A 20744-nucleotide genomic window follows, 5' to 3' on the forward strand; every position below is an offset into this window, starting at 1 on the left:
CTGGCACAAATGCAAATACTTCAGAAGTGAGAGTCCATGTCTTCTCGTGGATTCTATTTGTGTGGTAGATATATTCTGGAAACACTGTTTTTTGTTTTTTTGTTTTTAAAGATTTTATTTATTTATTTGTCAGAGAGAGAGCACAAGCAGGGAGAGCAGCAGGCAGAGGGAGAAGCAGGCTTCTGGCCGAGCAGGGAGCCCGATGTGGGACTCGATCCCAGGACCCTGGGATTATGACCTGAGTGGAAGGCAGACATTTAACCGATTGAGCCACCCAGGCGTCTCTGGAAACACTGTTTCTTGTATGTGCATGTCTAAGTATCTGAGATTTTTCTTCACTCAGTATCCAGTTATGAAAATATTTCTTTCTGATAGTGTTTTGTTTTGACTAATGATAGAAGAATGCAGAGATCTGATTCCAGAAAGCACTATGCCTAAGCAGGAAGACTTTGAAAGTATTGGACAATTAGAAGCAGAAAAACATAATCCATCTATTTCTATCCTCAGTATTCATCAAAACAAAACACCCATCAAAACAGACAGGCTATAGTAGTTATTTGATGATGGGTTGATTTTTTTAGATGTTATTGGCTTGATTGTTTTTGGTGAGTGGGTTAAAATACATAAATTGAATAAAATACTAATATATTTTATTATTATCTTCTTGGTGAATTGAAGACTTCTTAATTTACCGGTGATGACGATGCACAGTTTTAAAAGAGGGTTAGCCAAATTTTCTGAATCATTAAGGAAATGTTTTCATTTCACAGAAATCCTGACATTTCAAAGTAGAAAAAAAATTGTATTCAAAATCAAAGAGAAAAAATTATACTACATACAGATACGGATCTGATGATTTAATTTAAAATTGGCTGGTTGTAGAAACTAGTTTAATCAATAAAGAAGTTCAACATGATTCAAAGAAATAAGTATTAAACATTTTGACTAACATTAGTTCTGATAACTACCTAGGCTCTGTAAAATCCTTGACATGGCAAAAGCTAAACATGACCAAAGTAAGTGTCACTATTAGTTATAAGTCATCATATTCATAAGTACACGAGCCATTCAGATTTAAACCGATCATTATTAAAGAAACCGACAATAAAATGAAGAGGATTAACATCCTTTCTCCACTTAGAAACATGATTTTTCCTTCTTTCAATTAATTCTGATGAAAATATACAAGGCTCTAGAGTGCCCTGCTTCTCATTCAACATCTAAATCAACTTGAATTTTTTCATCCATACAAAATAATTTTAATGCTGAACAGTCATTCTGTGAATGTCCAATGATGGTGTGTCCAATAAAGCGAAGAATACATACTGGGGTGGAACTTTCTTACTTTACATTAATATTGAAGGCGTATCTTAAAGAACATGGCTAAAGAAGTTTCACTTTTAAAAATTGGTTTCTCTTGTTTAAATACTAATATCTCTTTTGCTCAAAGTAAAACATTAATTTTTAATAACAAATTTATGAACACTTTGAAGTTAGAAGTATGATATATATTACTTACTTTGCTATTAACTCATTATCATAGCATTTTTCCTCCTTTATTCTAAATCCAGTAACTTGTTATACCATCAAGCTGGAGCATTATGTATTATCTTTAACCAGTATCTCACTATTGTTTTTAAGAACAAGTGTGCACACACCCAAAAAGTAAATGGATTGTGTGCAGAGTAAAAGAGGTTTTAAAAATAAGTAAATTAGATCTAATTATGGGCAATAGAATTTCAAAAGGTCCTAGGTGAACATTAGCACTTTCCATGTTGAATTTAAGAGTTTGCAGTTTAGTCAGCAAAGATATTATTTTTATATATCATGTTTATGTCTACTATAAATATCATAAGCATTCCATTAGCATTAACCCAGTGATTAATGCATGTATGATGGAGTCAGGTTCTAATCAGTGATAATAACTGCCTACAACTATTTCCCCAACCGTTCATCTCCCCACTCTTTTACCCTGACTAACAAAGACATGCCTACCAAAGTCTAAGGGTTCATGTAGTTACAGGAAACCAGATGCATTATTTATAAGGATGCAGAGGCTAGAAAGTTCGGCTATGTCGCTTACCCTAGCAGTAGTAGGCTCTAAGCTATTGGCAACAGGAACCTTGCCAGTGCATTAGAAGATGAGATAGAGGGATCTCTGCCAAATAAAATAGCTAAGTAATAACAAATGTTAAAGAAGAGCCTTGGGGGTTGGAGGGAGTCCTGAGCCCAGGGCTGAAGCATAATTCAGATCACCAAGCTTTTGCAGTCAATACAGAAAGAAGAGCTGTAATCCCAATTAATTCTTTGTGTCTTATCTTTCTTGAGTGCTGGCTTTTTAATTACAGTTATACATTCTTTTTTTTTTTAATGTTACTACAGTATCTGTGTACAAATGAGAAAATTACAGCTGGTATAAAATAGGTATGGTGCACAGTATCAGACTGCAAGCTCAGGGATTATTCATCGCGTGCTCGTGTTGTCCACCCTGTTTAGAAATCCAGATCACTGTTTGAGTGATCCAGGACAAATTGGTATTTTCTCCCTTTGATTTCAAAGAAAAAAGAAACCCAACCACGAAAAAGCCACAATTTCTTACTCTTCATGTGTTCCAAACTGATACATTGCTACAGAGAGACACCTGTCATGGCTTTAAGTCAATTTTGAGATAGTGCCATTCAAGTTTCATTTTCTGTTTAATCATCATCAGTCATTTGGAATTTGCACTACATCGCAACAAAGGGCTGCATGCTTTAAATGTTAGCAGCAGCAGGAGATGAGAATGCCATCTTGCCTGGGGAACAAAACAACTCTAAAAACTGACAAAATAAGTCAATCTAAACACAAAAAAGAAAACTTACTGTAAAGATTGTTAAATCAAATAACCTTCTATATCAATCTGGAATTTACGCAAAAAGCTATGATTTTTATTCTGCATCTCAAAACTGATCTGAAAATTGCCATCAGAATGAAGTATGTGGTAGTTGAGGCTACATATTACATATTATGTTTGTTTCTTATAACTCGAGTTTCAGATATTTAATGCACACACCTTTTATCGACCATAATGCACTGATCATTCTCTCTCCATCCCAAAGTGTGTGTGTACTAGAGGTTCATGGTATTCCTTCTAAATTATCCAAGTACCAAATGAATATAATTTGTTACCTAAAACTTTCTGGTTTTAATGTTATCATAGTAAATGTGTGTGTGTGTGTGTGTGTGTGTGTATATACATACATATATATATATACATACATATATATATATATATATATATATATATATATATATATATATATATTTCTGTACTTTGTTCAGGAACCTTGATTCCTAGAACTGATTTGGTCCAAGTAGTCATGTTAGAGAAAAAGACTATTTTCAAAAGTAGCTGCAATGATCACTTACCCTTTAGAGTAAAAGGTCACAAGAGAGGGGGCGCCTGGGTGATGCAGTTGGCTAAGCATCCAACTCTTGGTTTTGGCTCAGGTCGTGATCTCAGGGTCGTGAGATTGAGCCCTGCGTGGGACTCCGCATTCAATGTGGAGTCTGCTTAGGACTATCTCTCCTTCTGCCCCTCTCTTTCCCCACTCTCTCTTTCTCTCTCAAAGTAAATAAATAAATATTAAAAAAAAAAATAGAGGTCACAAGAGGAGCCCTCTGAGGGTTTTTCTTTCACCCTCTACAATCAGTGAGTGAAAAGAGCATAGGACACAGAATCAGAGAGGCTAACCCTGCTTCTGCTGCCACCTGTAATATAACCTTGACACAAGGACTTGTCTGAGCCTCTTAGTTTACTCATTTATATAATGGGACTAATACATATTTATTCTCAGATGAAAGTACCTGACAAGTGATAGGTGCTCACTAAATGATATTATTACTGCTTTATTATTATTATTACTACTACTACTAATAAAAGAAAACTCAACCTTATTAAAACTCTGGTGGCATTCTCTTACTCCCAAACAAGTATCTCTTCAGCACCACAGAGAGGAACAGCGACCAGCCAGTTAATATATACATTTTCAGATAATCTGTAATAATCCCATCTAAAGTGAAACAGATTGTTGTAAATCACCGTGTAAATGAGTATTCATCTAAAAATGAAGAAACTTTCCAGATATAGAAACCAGAAAAAAATCTGAAATAGAAGCAAAGTGTGAAATACTTCTCAAAATGGTAAAAATTCTCTAATATTTAAGTCAATGTTATTTTTTTAAACTTTGATTTTAAAATACTTCAATATCTGTTTCATGATTTAAGTTTTAGATGGCTTTCCAAAAAATTACATATATGTACAGCTTTAAAAATTATAATAATCTAACTAAAAAAAAAAATCACCTCGCTGTTTATGTTTATATCCATTTAATTAATACTTCCTGGGAAACAGTGTAGTGATATGCTATGGGAATGGACACTCAAATAACCCCAAATTCCTTCCTTCCAGACCTTACATTCTGGCTTGGGAACTGATGTATACATCGTGTCAATAACAAGTGGCAAGCTTGTTGTTGAAGCAAGAGCTATGAGACAACCAGAAGAATACCCCTGGGGGTTGGAAGATAATCTAACATCTTGTTACATCAATAAAATAATGAAGAGTTTGCTTTCTTCCTTGATTAGACAAGGAATTTTTTTTTTTTTTTTTTACAATTTCAGAGCATCATTTAAATAAAATATACCTAGGTCTGCACTTCTCCTACAAAAGGAGGGAGTTATGACATTTTGAAAATTATTGAGACTATCATCGCTGGTCCTATTCTTCATGAAAACCTTCTCCACTAGAAGCTTCTGTTAGACTTACTCCTCAGTGCACATTGTACACAAAAGGTCACAGCCAATGTTCTAGAAACTTTAGAAGAACAAGTAGGAAGTTTTACTAAAATACTTGTTTCTCTTTGTATACAAGTAGTGGTGTCAGGTTTCATTTTTTCACTAAGCTGAACAGTTTTAAACCTCAGTCCCCTTCACCTGCACTGTAAAAATGTTTTTAAAGGTTCCAATAAATCCCTTATGTGCCCCCTGAGTCACCTATATCCTTCCTAAAGCTTATCTTGCTTTCACACCCAGTCTCATTTGCACATTCACAGCAATTCTGCTGCCCCCATAATCTATTCATTCTAAAACATACCCCAGAACTCTTTGTATGGTTTATTTTTTTTGCAGATAACATGAGGATCAAGCCTGAACAAGATGCATTTCTGCTTTGGAGTATTAGGGTTGTGAAAATAAGAAGCTGCCATGAGGATAGCAGAGAAAAAAAAGTCCAGCTGGATCAACTAAAGGGAAATGTACAAAATTTGTAAAAAATCCATTATGGCCACTTAAATAAATTTCTCTTCATATTTCCTCACATCACATCTTATAAAAATATCCTGTCCGACAAGGTGCGTTCTGCCTGGAACAGTTCATCATCAGTGGACCATGTTAGATTTTACAACCGTTTTTAAGTAAATGTAGCAACTTCCTTCTTACAGCTTTGTAGACTAAGAATTAAAATAACAATGATCTGTTCTCCAAGTTATACTATTTGTGAATGGCATGGATTTTTTTTTTTTAAAGATTTTATTTATTTATTTGACAGAGAGAGACACAGCGAGAGAGGGAACACAAGCAGGGGGAGTGGGAGAGGGAGAAGTAGGCTTCCCGCGGAGCAGGGAGCCCGATGCGGGGCTCGATCCCAGGACCCTGGGATCATGACCTGAGCCGAAGGCAGACGCTTAACGACTGAGCCACCCAGGCGCCCCAATGGCATGGATTTTTATAGGTTAATTAAATAGCTAGATCTCTAAATTAAAATGCAGAACATTTATATAAAACATTATAAAATAACATTTAATATATTTCCTCTTGCGGATTTTTTTTTTTAAAGATTTTTTTAATTTATTTGACAGAGAAAGAGACAGCAAGAGAGGGAACACACGCAGGGGGAGTGGGAGAGGGAGAAGCAGGCTTCCCAAGGAGCAGGGAGCCCGACGCAGGGCTTGACCCCAGGACCCCAGGATCATGACCCAAGCCCAAGGCAGATGCATAAAGACTGAGCCACCCAGGCACCCCGGATTCTTTTTCTGAACATATCTTAATTCTCACATGAGGAATGTGTAGGTGAAAACTCAATCAAATGACATAGAAGCTTCTTGTCAATTAATCACTCCTTTCAATAAATGAATTTTAAGAAATCAAGAGATGAATCATCATAAAGGAATATGTTGTTTTTCAATATTTAGCCATTTTAATTGATTTACTTTATTATTTTAATTTACTATATGCATCACTCAGTTATAATTAGACGTATGTTTTCAAATATACTACTTCTTCCAACTTTGGGTCAATTCTATGGATTTTAGAAAATAAAAACAAAAAACCCACAAATTTTGCCTAATGAAAATAAAATTGTTCAAGAAACTTCAACCTTTCTATATACATTTCCAGGTAACCTAATCAAAAATATCTCTTTGAATATCTTTTAAGTCCATGTATCATGGGTAAGTTTCTGAAAATCAACAGTAATTCAATTTACCATACTGTGATTATCCTCATCTAAAATTTCCAGTTAAGTTTCTAAATCCTTTAAAAATTCCCTAAACTCCTTTCAAAACCCTACTTAGTGCAAAGTACTTTCTGATTCCTCTTAATATTACTTGGCCTTTTATGTTTAACAGTAAATCGCATATTTTCATTTTTCTTAAATAGGATAAATTTCAGAATTCTGATTTCCTGGTAAAATTATTGAGCTTTAAATATGAAGCAGAAACAATTGGCTACTTAAAAAAAAAGAGACCACAGTAAAAAAAAGTCATTATCCAAATAATATTTCCTTTTAAATCACATGCCCAAAATGGGTAAGTGTATTCTATCTTAAGCAATATTATTTAAAAAAACAACTTGATTTAAGTCTGCCTCCCCCGCCGTATTCTACTTTGTATCATGAGCATGTGTCATTATACACAATAGCCCAATTAACCATAATTAACCTTTCTACTTTACTGCAAACTACTTCAGCCCAAGGACTATTCTTGTTCAGCTCCCTCAACCCTCCACCCCTTCAGGAAATACACATCACAGTTCCTAGCATCATGCTGGAGCACTGTGGGGGATAGATTATTAACTATTCACTTATTTTAATCAAAGAGTGAGAAAGTTCTCAGTGATCTAAGACTCAAATAGCAAAACTTTTAATTTTACACTTGTTCTCTGACCTTGTCACTTGGCCTATCCCGATCTGTTTTGTTACTACTCTGACTATTGGAATGAAGAGGTTAATAGCCCCAAATTCCTTTTAAAAATTAAAAGACTGATGATATTTTTTATCACAGCAAATAAAAGTCCTGCAATATTTAACAAAACCTGTCTCTGTCTCTCCTCTGTCTCTCTTTTTCCCTCCCACCCTCTCTCAATTTCTCTCTCCTTATCACATTTTTTTTAAAGATTTTATTTATTTGACAGAGAGAGACACAGCTAGAGGGAACACAAGCAGGGAGAGTGGAAGAGAGCGAAGCAGGCTTCCCGCTGAGCAGGGAGCCCGATGTGGGGCTCGATCCCAGGACCCTGGAATCATGACCTGAGCCGAAGGCAGAAGCTTAACGACTGAGCCACCCCGGCGCCCCTCCTTATCACATTTTTTAAAAAAGATTTTACTTATTTATTTGAGAGAGAGAGATGGAGATAGGGACAGAGATAGCAAGAGAGAGTACAAGCTGAGCAGGGAGCCTGACGCGGGGCTCTATCCCAGGACCCTAGCTAGGATCATGACCTGAGCCGAAGGTAGATGCTTAACTAACTGAGCCACCCAGGCACCCTTCTCCTTGTCATATTTTTTAAAAAGCCTGATATTCACTGAAGAAGAGACTCTGGAATATCTGAGCAATGAACAAAATGATAGCTCATATATAATGAACAAAGTCAACCTATACACCAAATCTCTAAATAAGAGACAGTTATGGACTTGAATGGAGATGAGCATATCTTTAGACTATAACCCACATTGGCCCATATAATTGGTTTTTTAAGATTTTGCTGACTTCTAGTAGACTGAGAGATAAAATGAAAAGTGCCATTCCAGTAGTTCTTTGATGATTCGTTGAACTCTGAATACACAGCACCTTTATTAAAAAAAAAACGAATTAAGTCATCAAGCACCTTGTATGCTAGATGCTTATAATAAGAGTAGGACAGAAAAAGTGGGATCTGCCTACAGATGAACTAGTGGAGACATATTTCCTCTAGGTTTCAGTGGTGATATCTACGAGGCTGGTAAAGCCTCAAAAGGGTGATTTCACGCTTCAACAAGACCTGCGGACTTTTCTGTACAATATGAAATGGAATGGGCTAAGCATGCTTCTTTTCCTTCTCTTACTGTTAAAAGGAAGGAAAGAAGGAAGGAAGGAAGGAAGGGAGATACAGTTTCTCTGGTGAAAGAAACTAGTAATTTTTCAAAATCTACTTAAGCATAGATTTTTTTAATAAAAGAATCTGGATCAAGCAGACTTTGATTTTTAACTCCAAAGTCAGAACATTTTACAGGTTTCAAAACTGCTTCCCATGCATTCTAACTTGAAAACTTTATCTCATTTTTTTTTACTCTTTTCTACTTTCTTCAGAAAAGCATTGTTTCTGGATTAAAAAAAAAAAGACGGTATTTTTAAGAATGATTATATAGTCAACTCATAGGTTCTAATAAAGAGTCTTTCAAGGTATTTCAATTGTCTTCGGTTTTCCAACTCATTTTCTTTAAAAATTTCTGCTTTAATTTTGTCTGCCCAGTTAAACAATGTTCAATAATATTTATTTTTAATTTTCCTTTAAAATTCTCTGGGAGATATCTATTTCCTGATTCTTCTCAAGCTGTCTGCTCATCAGCCATAGAGGACCGTGTTGGTTTTGCCTGTCTGGCCCGCTATGCCCTTCTTTAGGTACAAAACCTTCTTCTCTGTAATGAACCTATACGCTGCAGTTCCCAAGGGGCTGAGCCCATCTGCCTCACTGACCCAAACACACACAGCAGTGGATATCTGACCCCGCCCCTGCCCAGCGGAAGTCATTAATCACCCCAGATACAGTAATGATTTTTGGGGAAGGCATATGACACAGATAGAGCCAATCAGATTCTTTCTTAAATTCTGCTGTGTGGATAAGGAGCAGACTTTTTCTTCTTTTTAGATTATGGGCTGAGGGGTTCAGGCTTAGAGGTACCAGCAGTTATCTCCTTGTCGGGCAGAGAAAGCCCACTAAGTATGAAGCTAACATCTGTAGAGAAACAAAGCATAAAGACTGAGAAACCATTCCCTTATGAAACTGAGGCTCTGGATCAAATTGGGCTGGTTATGGAAGCCGACATACTCTCTTTATAATTAAGCCCTTTGGAGTTAAATTTCTATAGCCTGTAATTGATAAACTCTTAAATCACAATCCCTGTTTTATATTTTGCTGCTGCTTTATCATGTTGCTCCTTGTCCCTTCCTCTATCTAATTCTTCCCTCTGCCCCAGGGAGAGAGCTGTTTCCTAGAGCACCCCGGGTCTAATTTAAAGGCTTCTATTCCCATCATCTAATTTAAAGGCTTCTATTCCCATCTTTCTATTTCTCAGATCCCTAGGTAACTTGAAAAAAAAAATAAAGAAATAAAGAAAATAAAGAAAACCACCAAGTTCAGCATAATTTATCAAAATCTTGCTAGCTCTGTTCTTCTAGATGCTTTCTTGATACATACCTGTCTCCATTCCTTTGCCTCCACTCACCATTTAAAAAATTAAAACCCTTTTCTAACTAATCCATTTCACTGCTCTGTCCCAAATGATTAAAAACACTTACTATAGCTTTTACCACTCTGAAAACAGGAAAAATAAAGACGTCCTCCCCTCTTCCAGCTGACATACAAAAAGACTGACGAATTTTTTTTTAATGTTAAAGAGAATATTTCAGTAAAAATTCCCCCAAGGAATAAAATACAGAGAAATAATTGCTCCAGATCTGATCATTTTCCACTAATGAATTACTCTATCATACAAATAATTTTCAGGATTTAAGATATCATGCACTAAATTAAACAGCAGTTAGTCTGGAATAAGGCAGTGCATCTATCCCAAACATAAACTACCACCGAGGGAGGTCTGTATGCCTGTTTGATGAAGATCAGACTCCCATTAGCACAATGACTCTAAGAGTATTTGAATCTCTGTAAAATAGTGTATTTGGAAATACACCACATCATTCTCAAAATAACAAAGCCAACAGCAAGGTCACTGCAATAATTCTAGACCAACACTTCTGCCTCCTTTTTTACTATTAAACCCTTGAATTGTGTTGCCATTAACTAAGGGCTCATCTGTCCATTTCATTACCTTATAGTGTGTGGAAAGTGTATTACTTCAATAAAAGCAGGCTTTGGGATAACTGGGACTAATGTGATTTTATTCCTGGAGTCTTTATAAAAACTGCATCTTGATGCTTTTCTTTTCTTCTTCTTTTTTTTTTTTTTTAAAGAAGGCCTTCCCTCAAACTAGCTGAACGGATCCCCTAAGATTTTGTAAATAAAAGACCATGATATTTGCTATCAGAAGATTCAGGTTTAAGTTTCTGCTCTACCACCTACTTAATTTTTGGAATTTGGACATGTCAGAATGTCTGAGCCTCAACCCCTCGGCTGACAAATGGGATAAAATCTAGGTCACAGAGTTCCTGTGTGAATAAATGACTCAATATATAAAAATATGCCTTATAAAATATACAGCATGATACAAATACCAGTTATGTATATATACATCTACACATATATGATTTATGTCATGGCTCAAAAGAATAATTTTGTAAAGGTTAATTTCAACTGAATATAAAAGGTTAACTATAATTTCATTATGAGCTTGACCAAAAGTTTCAAGATTATCTTGTCCGGTGGTGGAATGCAGTTAGAGACAGGGAATGACTTTAGAAAGGTCAAAGGCAGAACTGAAGAACTGTATTACAGTTGCAGGTGGTACTTTAAGAAAAAAAGTAAGATATAGTCACTCACAAAATGAATGAATGACCATGAAGGCAGTAATTTGCCTGAGCACAGAAATGGCTGTGATATACACCTCGGTGCTCCAAGTCACTTCTTGTCCTAAAAATCTGTAAGTGTCTAGGCAATTAGAAAGATGGAAGTAATACCAGTTGGGCAATTTCCTTTTTAAATTATTTTCTTATTGCTATCTCATGCATGGGAATCTGTTTGTCATTCTCCACAACAGATAGAGCCACCACACCCTCGAAAATGCCGTGTTTAGAGAAACCTGGAAACACAATTTGCATTCAATTGGAAGTAGCTCTCCAACGGGGACGAGGACAGACTTCATATTTTGCCACCAATAAAGATTGGAAATTGAAATGCCATTTTTCCAGCTGAGAATCATTTAGCAAAGGTCCAGGCAGTTTCCTCTACCATTAAAGGAGGTAGGTCAGTTGCAGCTGAGGGTGGAATGTAAGAATCATAGCTTTAAATCTCACCAAGGGACCAGCGGATGTGGACGTGGCCCAATCTAATCAATACATATCACTGTGTTATTCCCAAGTGAAAATGCTGTATCTCATTATAACAGAAATGTCCTGCGGACAAAAGACATTTTCCCCTTCAGCTAGCTCTTTTAGGTGCCACATTAAAGATTGAATTGTCCATTTCATTCAGAGGTTTCAAAGAGGACTTCCTGGATAAGTTCCTTTGCAAGGCAGCAGCCTTAGCTGAGAATATATAATATTTTCAAAAGACAGTGATTACTTGGCATAGAACTTTCAGCATCATCATTTGGAATGCAAATAATTAACTCCTTTCCTCCTCCAAAAATAAAGATATTTTCCTACATTGTTCAAACGAGATGCAAGGACTCCTCTGATTACCTTTCTCTCTTCCAGGCCACATCAGTTTTTCATTTTTCTCTCTCCCACAGATAGGGGAGACCACCTAAGAGCAAAGCTGTGCTAAATGATTCACATTAGTTTTCCCACATTAGGCTTCCAATGTAGATTTGAGATAAACAAGACTATATAGACCTTAAAACTGAGTCTCAGGGAGGTTAGACAATTTGCCTAAGATTACCTAGCAATTACAGCATCGTATTTAGACTTCCGAGCACGTGTCCACCCAAGGTGTGTGTTCTGTCCTTTTCCCCTCGCTGCCCGGCATGCTTTGATGTGCGTAACACACAGATAACATGGGCTCAAGTGGTCCCAGGTCATGCATTTACCTAAGCTACCACCCACACTCCCAATCCACTTCATGTCAAAGATTACTTTCCAGCCCATTCACAGAATCTCATTCCTTTTCATATTAAAGGCTTTTTCTTTGAGGCAACAAAACCTCACATGTCATGCATAGCAGGCTAGTGGATTGCCTGGGTTTGTATTCTGCTTGTGTGACTTCGGACAAAATTTATCAGCCTCAACATCTGAAGAATGGATTAAGGTTTTATGAGAACCATGAGTTATGGTTCTCCAGGCAAATTACCTAGCACAGTGCCTGGCACACAGAAAGCCTTCAACAGATGTTTGCCATTATTATTATTATTATTATTATTAGAAACACTTATTACTATTTAAGATCATTTTCCAGAAACTTATCTTTATTTTTTTCTAATTACTATTCATTAGACTTTTCATTTTTGTTTCCGTTGTTTATATATTAAATTGGAATGGATGGTTCTTAATTCAGTAAAGTGACTGGTATTAACAAATGTACTTTTTTATAGCATTCAATAAAATTGTCGGCAAGATATGGTCACGGGCAGATGGCACTTCGGAGAGAAGTCATTAAGGTTTGTTCTAAGCACTTCTTTTACTTTTTTGCTGATCCTATGTGAAGGAGGAACAAGAGAGTTCTACTAACTGTTTTGTAAGGTTCACATTCTTCTCCTTATACAATAGCACTTACGTGTAACAGAACACTCATTTAGCAAATCACACGTTTCAAGTCACAGAAGCCACATTTACCAAAACAAATAAAATAAAGGCAAATAATGTTAATCTTTACCGGGAGATCATTACCAGAAACTTCTTGAAAATATAAATTAGCAACTCTAAAAATAGTGAGTGTACAATGCAAATTTCAATCCCAGTTTCAAAAAAGAAATAGTTAAAATTTTCCTTCCAAAGGGAAGGACTAGTACCTTTGATATTTCACCAATATTTATGAAATGCTAGGAATAATAAATACAAAGGGGAAATAAATGATAAGGTATTTGTAAATGAAACATAAATCCCTTAAAACCTCCAGTCAAGAACAACTGCTTTATTGTTAGTGATTTTTAAAAATTTTTTAAATATTTTTATTTCTTTATTTATTTGAGAGAGAGAGAGAGAGAGAAACAGCATGAGAGGGGAGAGGGTCAGAGGGAGAAACAGGCTCCCTGCCGAGCCAGGAGCCCCATGTGGGACTCGATCCCAAGACTCCGGGATCATGACCTGAGCCGAAGGCAGTCGCTTAACCAACTGAGCCACCCAGGCACCCTGTTACAGTGATTTAAAGAATTATTTAAAAGTTTAAGATCCAGAAACAGTATTTTAAAATACTTCTGATTTGTATTTGGTAACATGAGAAAAATGCGTATGATACATTAAGTAGATGGAGGGAGGGTGGATAAACAGAAAGCCAGAATGAAAAACACTGATAAGAAGAATGTATATTAAAATATTAGCAGTAGTATCTCAGATAGGTAGGTGGGCAACGCTTGTTCTCTTCTCTGTGTTTCTTCCTATCCCAACAGGAGTTACAGAGGACAAAAGTAGAACTTTGAGGGCGGGCGTGGTCAGGGAAGGCTCTGGGGAGAAGCAGGATGCCGGCAGAAAAGACGGACTTGGCATCCTTCGGGGCCTCCGAGCAGGGCCGCGGGCATAAACCGACACTGCTGAACCCTCTCAGGGTTTGTCAGCCGCGAGAGGCTCTCATCAACAGGGCCGGCAGCAAGGAGCTGCTTCTGCACACAGGTGCGCACCTTTGTACCTAAAGAACGGAAAAGTAACAGGGCTGCCTGACCCCAAGAGCACACCAACTCATCATAATACACAACACGTTTGCTGAAGCCATAGAAAGGCTTTTCAAAACGTACACAGCAAACACCAGTGCCAAGAGTGCCAAGAACGCAGCCCACACAGACATGATTACATTGCAAGAGCAGGGCTCACTTTTCACGCGCGGGGATTTACTGGTGTCTCCTTTCTGGTGGAAACAAAGCGAAAAGGAACCTATTCTTCGGCGCTGATTATTTCTGACCCATGTGAACTTTCCCAAGGCCTTTGACTCTTACATATCATTTGAATGTTTAAGTCCCACTTCTGGCTATTTCTGCTTCCTCAAGTTTCCCCTTCAGTCTTTGCTAGATGGAGCTCTGTTGACGTCACAGGGTTCTGCACTGCGGAGTTCTGCTCCCTCTGGATGGGTTGAGCGCCTCACGCCGCTCTCGCCAAGACTGGACTTAGGATCCTGCCACTCTTGGTTATAGTTTTTTACAGAGCGCATTTTCATGAGATTAAGAAAATGTATGCACGAATCAATTCCACAGTATTTACTGAGAGCCGAGCATGAACGGGGAAAGGCGGGGAATGTATGAAAATGGCGCACTGAAATATTTTAACACGATATTAAAATACAAAGCCTTCTTTCTTAGTCTTAAACCTTTACCAAATATCAGGAACTAACTCTGCTGAGAGTTAGAGATCAGAGTCAGATTTCAACATTATTTCTCTCTCAACAGTATTGCAATGAATACAAATGTAAACTGAGAGATTCATTTCAGTTCCCTCAAGCTCTGGAAAACCCAAAGAAGTATTTCTTCTATTCCAAAACTACTCGGATATGCTTCAGGATAGCATCCATCGCCCCGTTAATGATAGCAGGAGGGTTCCAATTACAAGAGTTTCAATAACTTTATTCAATGAATCATGCAGGGGAGAAATTGTTCCCAGACAAAATGCCAAAAAGAAAAATCTAGTATTTGCCCTTGTATAATAAACACTCAAAAACCTAAAACAAAGCTCAACATGATTCCTTAATGCTAGTTAGCTAAAATCTATATAATTATACTAATCTTTTTATAAGTAGAATTAAATAACAAATATCCCAGGCTCCCCAGAAGGGATTAACGTTTTAGACTATGTAATGAGTATCTTTAGAATACAGAAGAAGCCAATTTAGTCCTCTCTGGCATCTTATTTCCTGTTTGATCCCACTAGATTGCTTCCATCAATCTAGTTAAATGATGCTTTATCTAGCTAAAATATAGTCAAAACATCATACTTCATGCAATAAAAAAATATGTTTACATCATATCGTTACAGTTCTGGTACGAACCTGAAGGGAAAGGCTTTAGATTCAAACTGGATGTATTTAAACAGACGGACAAAACAAATGAAGTGGCCTAAAATACAGATCTTCCTGCAAGTGCTTCCTACCATGTTGACAGCCAAAAGAAACTGTCTTAAACACGCTCCCCGGGTTGGAATAGAATAATTGGGAATATCTACTTATTGAAGAGCTTCTCAGGCTGAGAAATAGCTTTAAATAAAGAGCTAAAATAAGGGAGAGAAAGACTGTAATTATAGGTTTTATTTTCAAGGTCTGATAAATTCCCCCGCTGGATATCAAAATTTAATTCGACACTATTCACAATTCATAAATATCAAAACTATTTTTACCAGTCCTTGCTAATTTCTTACGTTCCCCTGACATGGCACAAAGCACCAACCAATCTAACAGTTGTAGAACTCCACAAGCACAAGCACAAAGCACATTTCACATTAAACAGATGAAAACTAATCTGAGATCTTGCCTAGGGACGTGCCTTCAAACATTTTCATAATTGCTATCGAATTTGAATTAAGGGCATCTATATATAGTTTCCTTACTCTATCACAGCAGACTTTATGTGAGAACCAGGGAGCTTTAGAATAGGCCCCGAACAGCTGGGTATCAGGCCTCAAGCAATTGCTAAAGGCAACAAGACACACTAAAAACAACTAACGATGTTCTCCATTGCTCACCCAGAACCAGGCCTCAGAGGCTCTGCAGTCATTTTTCAATATTCAAAGACACTACATTATAACACCACCACATATGTGGTGTCTTCTAATGTCCCTGTGTATCTTAGGGGGAGGGGATATCTAATCCCCCCTCCCCTGCCCCCCGCCTCCCACAAGCATAGCACAGGGCCATTCCCTTCCAAACAGCAAATACCAGCCTGCTCCCAAACTCTTGATGTACTGTTCCTCAGTGAGGACGGAGGATCGACAGGAACACCATCTCCAGAGGCAGATACTGTCTTGGGTTAAAAACTAGTGAATGGAATATTCAAATATACTTACATGAAGAAGTATTTGCTCCTTCTGTTGATACTGATATTCTAATGGGAGACTCTATAAAACAAAGAAGTGAAATGAGGCTTTATTGAGTCAGGTGGCTTGCATTCTTACATCAGAAATGTGCCAGGCTTGGGGATCATCCAGAAAAAGAGGACTAGGAAACAGTGCAATAGAAAAGCTGAAGCATTTCAAAGTTGGAAGAAGATGTATGCAATATTCAGAGACCAGGGAGGACTATTTCTGTAGTCCAAACCCAAAGGATGAAAATGGAGTCAGTCCACCTGCAGAGATACCCCACATACCGACTGGTGTATGAACTTCCTAGAAACATGACTCTGAACAGATCCACAGGACAGGTGAGATGGCCCATTCCTTCTCTCAAGTGTGGTCTTGATTTTCAGAAACATGAAACCAAAGAGAACAATCCCCATATTCAGAAAGAATGAAAGTCAACTTTCACGCACAGAGGAAAAAAAAAAAAAAGAAGAAGAATGAATCTGTTCTCAGGCAACATGGTCTGCCTACACACCCTGACCAAATACGGTGCTGAATAAAGTCCATGCATGATCCACTGGAGCAATTACGGTAGGATCAAACAAACATGCTAAATAAACTCATAATAAGGTCACTGGAGATGTACAGTGGCAAGATTCTCTTAGGTAGCAAAGGAAGGAAAGCTAGTATTTAAATACAGTCAGGGCATAAAACACAACTTATGCAGGAAAAAAAGCACGGGACCTAAGTAAGGGTTTTTATTAGTCAGAAAGAAGGACAAGTTAGTATCAAAGAGGGACTGAAATTCAGCAGCCAGAAAGTTATATTCAAGTCATATATCGGAAAATAATAATGATAGTCACTCCCGATTCCCAAGAGAAGCACCACATAATCTGAGAAGCTCAGGTTCCTAACAATATCTATGGAGTCAGATAGTGAAGTCCCTTATAAGAAAGAAATGCCTGAATGAAAGGGGAAGAAAATTCAGATAACTCAACAATTTTTGTTCCTTTTTGTTGTTCTTTTTACCTCTATCTTTCCTCCCCTCCCTCCCTTCTCTCTTGCTTTCTTTCTATTACTCAGAAAAGTACAACCCTCTTAGACTCCAGGATCATCCCACCCTGTAACATGCATACGTCCATCTTAGGAACAACACATGAATATGCCCTAAACATGGTCAAAGCCATCTGGGATACAGAGAGATTTAACTTTTATGATCTTGAACAATGGCTTGGAAGGGAAGAGGAGAAACTGATGAAGGTAAGTCAAAAAAGGCTGTGTTCGATTACATGGCCTCCTCCAACTTTCCAACAAGGTACCGGCCATAACGAAGGAAATCAATGAAGCCAAAACATTAAATACGGGGTAATGGGAAGGAATACTGGGCTAGCTGGAATGATCTGCTCTCCTACTTGCTGAGACATATGACTTAACATTTCTAATGCTTCAGTTTTCTCATCTGTACAATGAAGAAAAATAATGTCTTGTTTCACACATCTATTGTGAAGACCAAATGAGATGTAGAAGTCTTTGTAAACTGTGAGGTGTCATGCAGAAACAGGTTGTTGTTGTACTTCTGAAGTGAGTTTTGAATCTTGGACTCTAAAAACTTGCCTCTCATTAAATACGAATTTTTAAACATTCCAAGGTCCTCTTAACTATAGAATAACAGAGGATAAGGAAAGTAAAAAAAAAAGAGAGAGAGAGAGAGAGAAAAGAAAAGAAAAAAATTCACAGCAGATTAATTAAATTCACAGCTAATGGAGAAATCAATGAATTATGGTTATACATGCATTAGTAGAGCTGGGTTAGAAGTGGCTAATATCTGCTCAGACTGTAAGTGCTACCGGCAAATATTACAGGCAAGGAAGAAACAAAAACAAACCAAAAAGCAATGCACCAGCATTTGAAAAATATAGGCACAGAACAGTGTTTTCTGTAAGTTCAGGGACCCACAACTGCTCATTAGGAGCCCACAGGTCAGAGATGGGACACAGACACATTATCCAGGAATGAACTACGGTGGATGAAAAGAACAGAGGCAGCTGAGGCACCTAGAAAGGTTGTAAAAACTCGATGTATAACCCAGACGTCAACTTTCCTGGTCTAATGTCACTAAGTTGTATCGAAATATCTCTTTTCTCCATGCATGCCTCTCAGGCCCAACTTCAGACACACACCAAGAACTGTACCCCTTTACATAAAACCCCAAAAGGCAAAAGGAGCCAGAGAGGAAATACTGGAGCAGAAAACAAGAGCAGCTACAGTTTGGATGCAGAGGGGATTCTGATTAGTAGAAGATGCAGCCAGCAGTTAGGTCTGTCGTTCCGGTTAGTAAAATTTGGTGAGCTTGTCCTCCTTACCTGAAGACACATATGCTCTTTCGGTGGAGGCTGGCATTCCAGTGATGATGTCTATAAAAAGAAAAGGTGATAGGAGATTATGATGTATAATCAGGAGGCCAGGAGCCACTTCCACAGCCTGCCTTCAAACCGAAAGAGAGTGTAAAGGAAGAAAAGGATTGCAAGACGGTGATGAAAGCCCAGGCTCTATCCAGCCCGAACGTGAGAAATGCATAAAAAAAAAAAAAAAAGGGGGCTGTCCAGATAAGTAGTTCTTCTTTCTTGGGCAAAGAGCATGAGATGAGCAATGCTGGAGTACATAGGAAGGATTCCCTGTCCCCACGGGGCTGGTGAAGGACAATATACAGCAAGGAGGTGGTGGGTTCCTTCTCAGAGAGGAAGGCAGATGGCAGATGTAAAAAAAATATCAAAGCTGTGGTCAGAATTTTTAAGTTATCAATCTTTGGAGAACTACATGTTTGTTCGAAAATAAAAGCAAGCAACGTTTCTCATTGGGATTGGTGAAAAACATCCAAGTTCTGGCATTGAACTCTACAGAAAATTGCCAGTGATAATCCAGATGGGCGCCTTATTTGACAAGAGTTTTCAGCTACTCCGGGCAGGCACAGAGTAACAGGGAGCTCCCACCCCAAGGGAATGAAGGAGAAACTACATATTGCTGGACACACCATTATGGTGGGAATTGTGACAGTCTTGTTTAAGCTTTGACAAGCTTTCAGTTTGCTGCCTTTATAATGGAACGAAGGATGATTACATTGTCTAACCAATTCTGTCTTCTTCCCATCCTTCTGAAAAGGGTTTCACTTGCTAAAATCTAGTATTTTCAGTAAGGCATAGTTTTATGAAGTCTGGAAAGATGTAGTGATGCAATGATGAATATCATTCAACCTTCACTGTTGGTATAATTATTGTTAAATGACAAAATAGTACTTCACTATTTACTAACCAGGACAAAAAAGATAAATTGAATCTGTTGTAATATATATATATTACAGAAGTTACCAGACCTACTAAAATCCTAAGCAAATCATATATATTATCATTTTATGTTTGAATTAACAGCCTGTTAATCATGGAGTTAGAAATGTTCACACTCAACATAATCATCTTTAAATACAGATATGACCATTTCAGGTTTCCATGGTAGGACTAGTCCAGTAGGTAAGAAGACTTAATTTAATTGGCAATGTTTCTTCAACCTCAGACACTTCTCTAGGGATACAAGGTTTTGTGGAATCAGAAGGGGGAAAAAAATAGCATCTGAGATTCAGAACGGATGTTTAATAGGAACATATAAAGATCAGACATCTATCTTTAGTAAGACCAAATGTGCTTCTCTTGTGAAAATTAAGTAATGGACAGTCCTTTCTATTCCAACATTAGGAAGACCAACCATTCAAAGTGTAAGATTACCACCAAGCCACCAAAGTAGGCTTCATTGCCTCTTACACCCACAAAAAATGGGAAGAAGTGAAAGGAATCAGAATGGGAAGGTATACGATACCCTTTGGATTTTCTCAAGCAGCAAGCATTAAAGAGGATAGTCTGAGTTGATAATATGGTAATATCTGTTTCTCACATGACTACATCTAACTTTCTTGATTTGGGCTATAGAAAATGAAATTGCTCTTCTTTGGGGGAAATTTAATCTGAGAGAAAGATTTTAATCAAAGATTCACAACATTTATCTCTCCCTATGAATAGCCAGAAGAAGATCCACGTTTCCAAGCAAGTGCCCACGTTAGGAAAGAGGTTTCCTTTTCTGTGTTTCAGGACCCATCACTGACAGGACAGCCAGACTGAAGTCATAAGCGCAGGGTCACAAGAATTGGGCAGAGGTCCCAATCCCAGCATGAATATCAAGACTCTTCTCAAATTTATTTTTGACAAACCAAGTAGTTGTCCACTGTGACCTTCCAAGAAAAAAAAAAAGTCAGAGCTTTTCTATCTCCAACATAAAAGATCTCAGATTAGAGGAAAGGTTAACCAAAACGTTTCCTTTTTAAATTTAACGTTACATAAAAATACCAGAACAGGAGGTTACTATAAAAATCTATCTACACAG

At 37.5% G+C, this 20744-nt stretch overlaps 1 protein-coding gene across 10 annotated transcripts in view; it reads right to left on the reverse strand.

The window, feature by feature from the left end:
* The window catches only part of NRG1 (neuregulin 1), a 1097062-nt gene that overhangs the window by 134515 nt on the left and 941803 nt on the right, over nt 1–20744 (reverse strand). For 8 of the 10 annotated variants that reach the window (XM_078069636.1, XM_078069635.1, XM_078069638.1 and 5 more), the window contains 2 exons: nt 18680–18730; nt 16326–16376 (listed from right to left, as the gene is read on the reverse strand). The exons of the other annotated variants lie outside the window; for them this stretch is intronic. In XM_078069636.1, coding sequence (XP_077925762.1) covers nt 16326–16376; nt 18680–18730 — 102 coding nt within the window. The remainder of the gene's footprint in view (nt 1–16325; nt 16377–18679; nt 18731–20744) is intronic. 10 annotated transcript variants of the gene reach the window in all.

This window comes from Halichoerus grypus, chromosome 3 (assembly GCF_964656455.1).
Source record: "Halichoerus grypus chromosome 3, mHalGry1.hap1.1, whole genome shotgun sequence".
NCBI lineage: Eukaryota > Metazoa > Chordata > Mammalia > Carnivora > Phocidae > Halichoerus > Halichoerus grypus.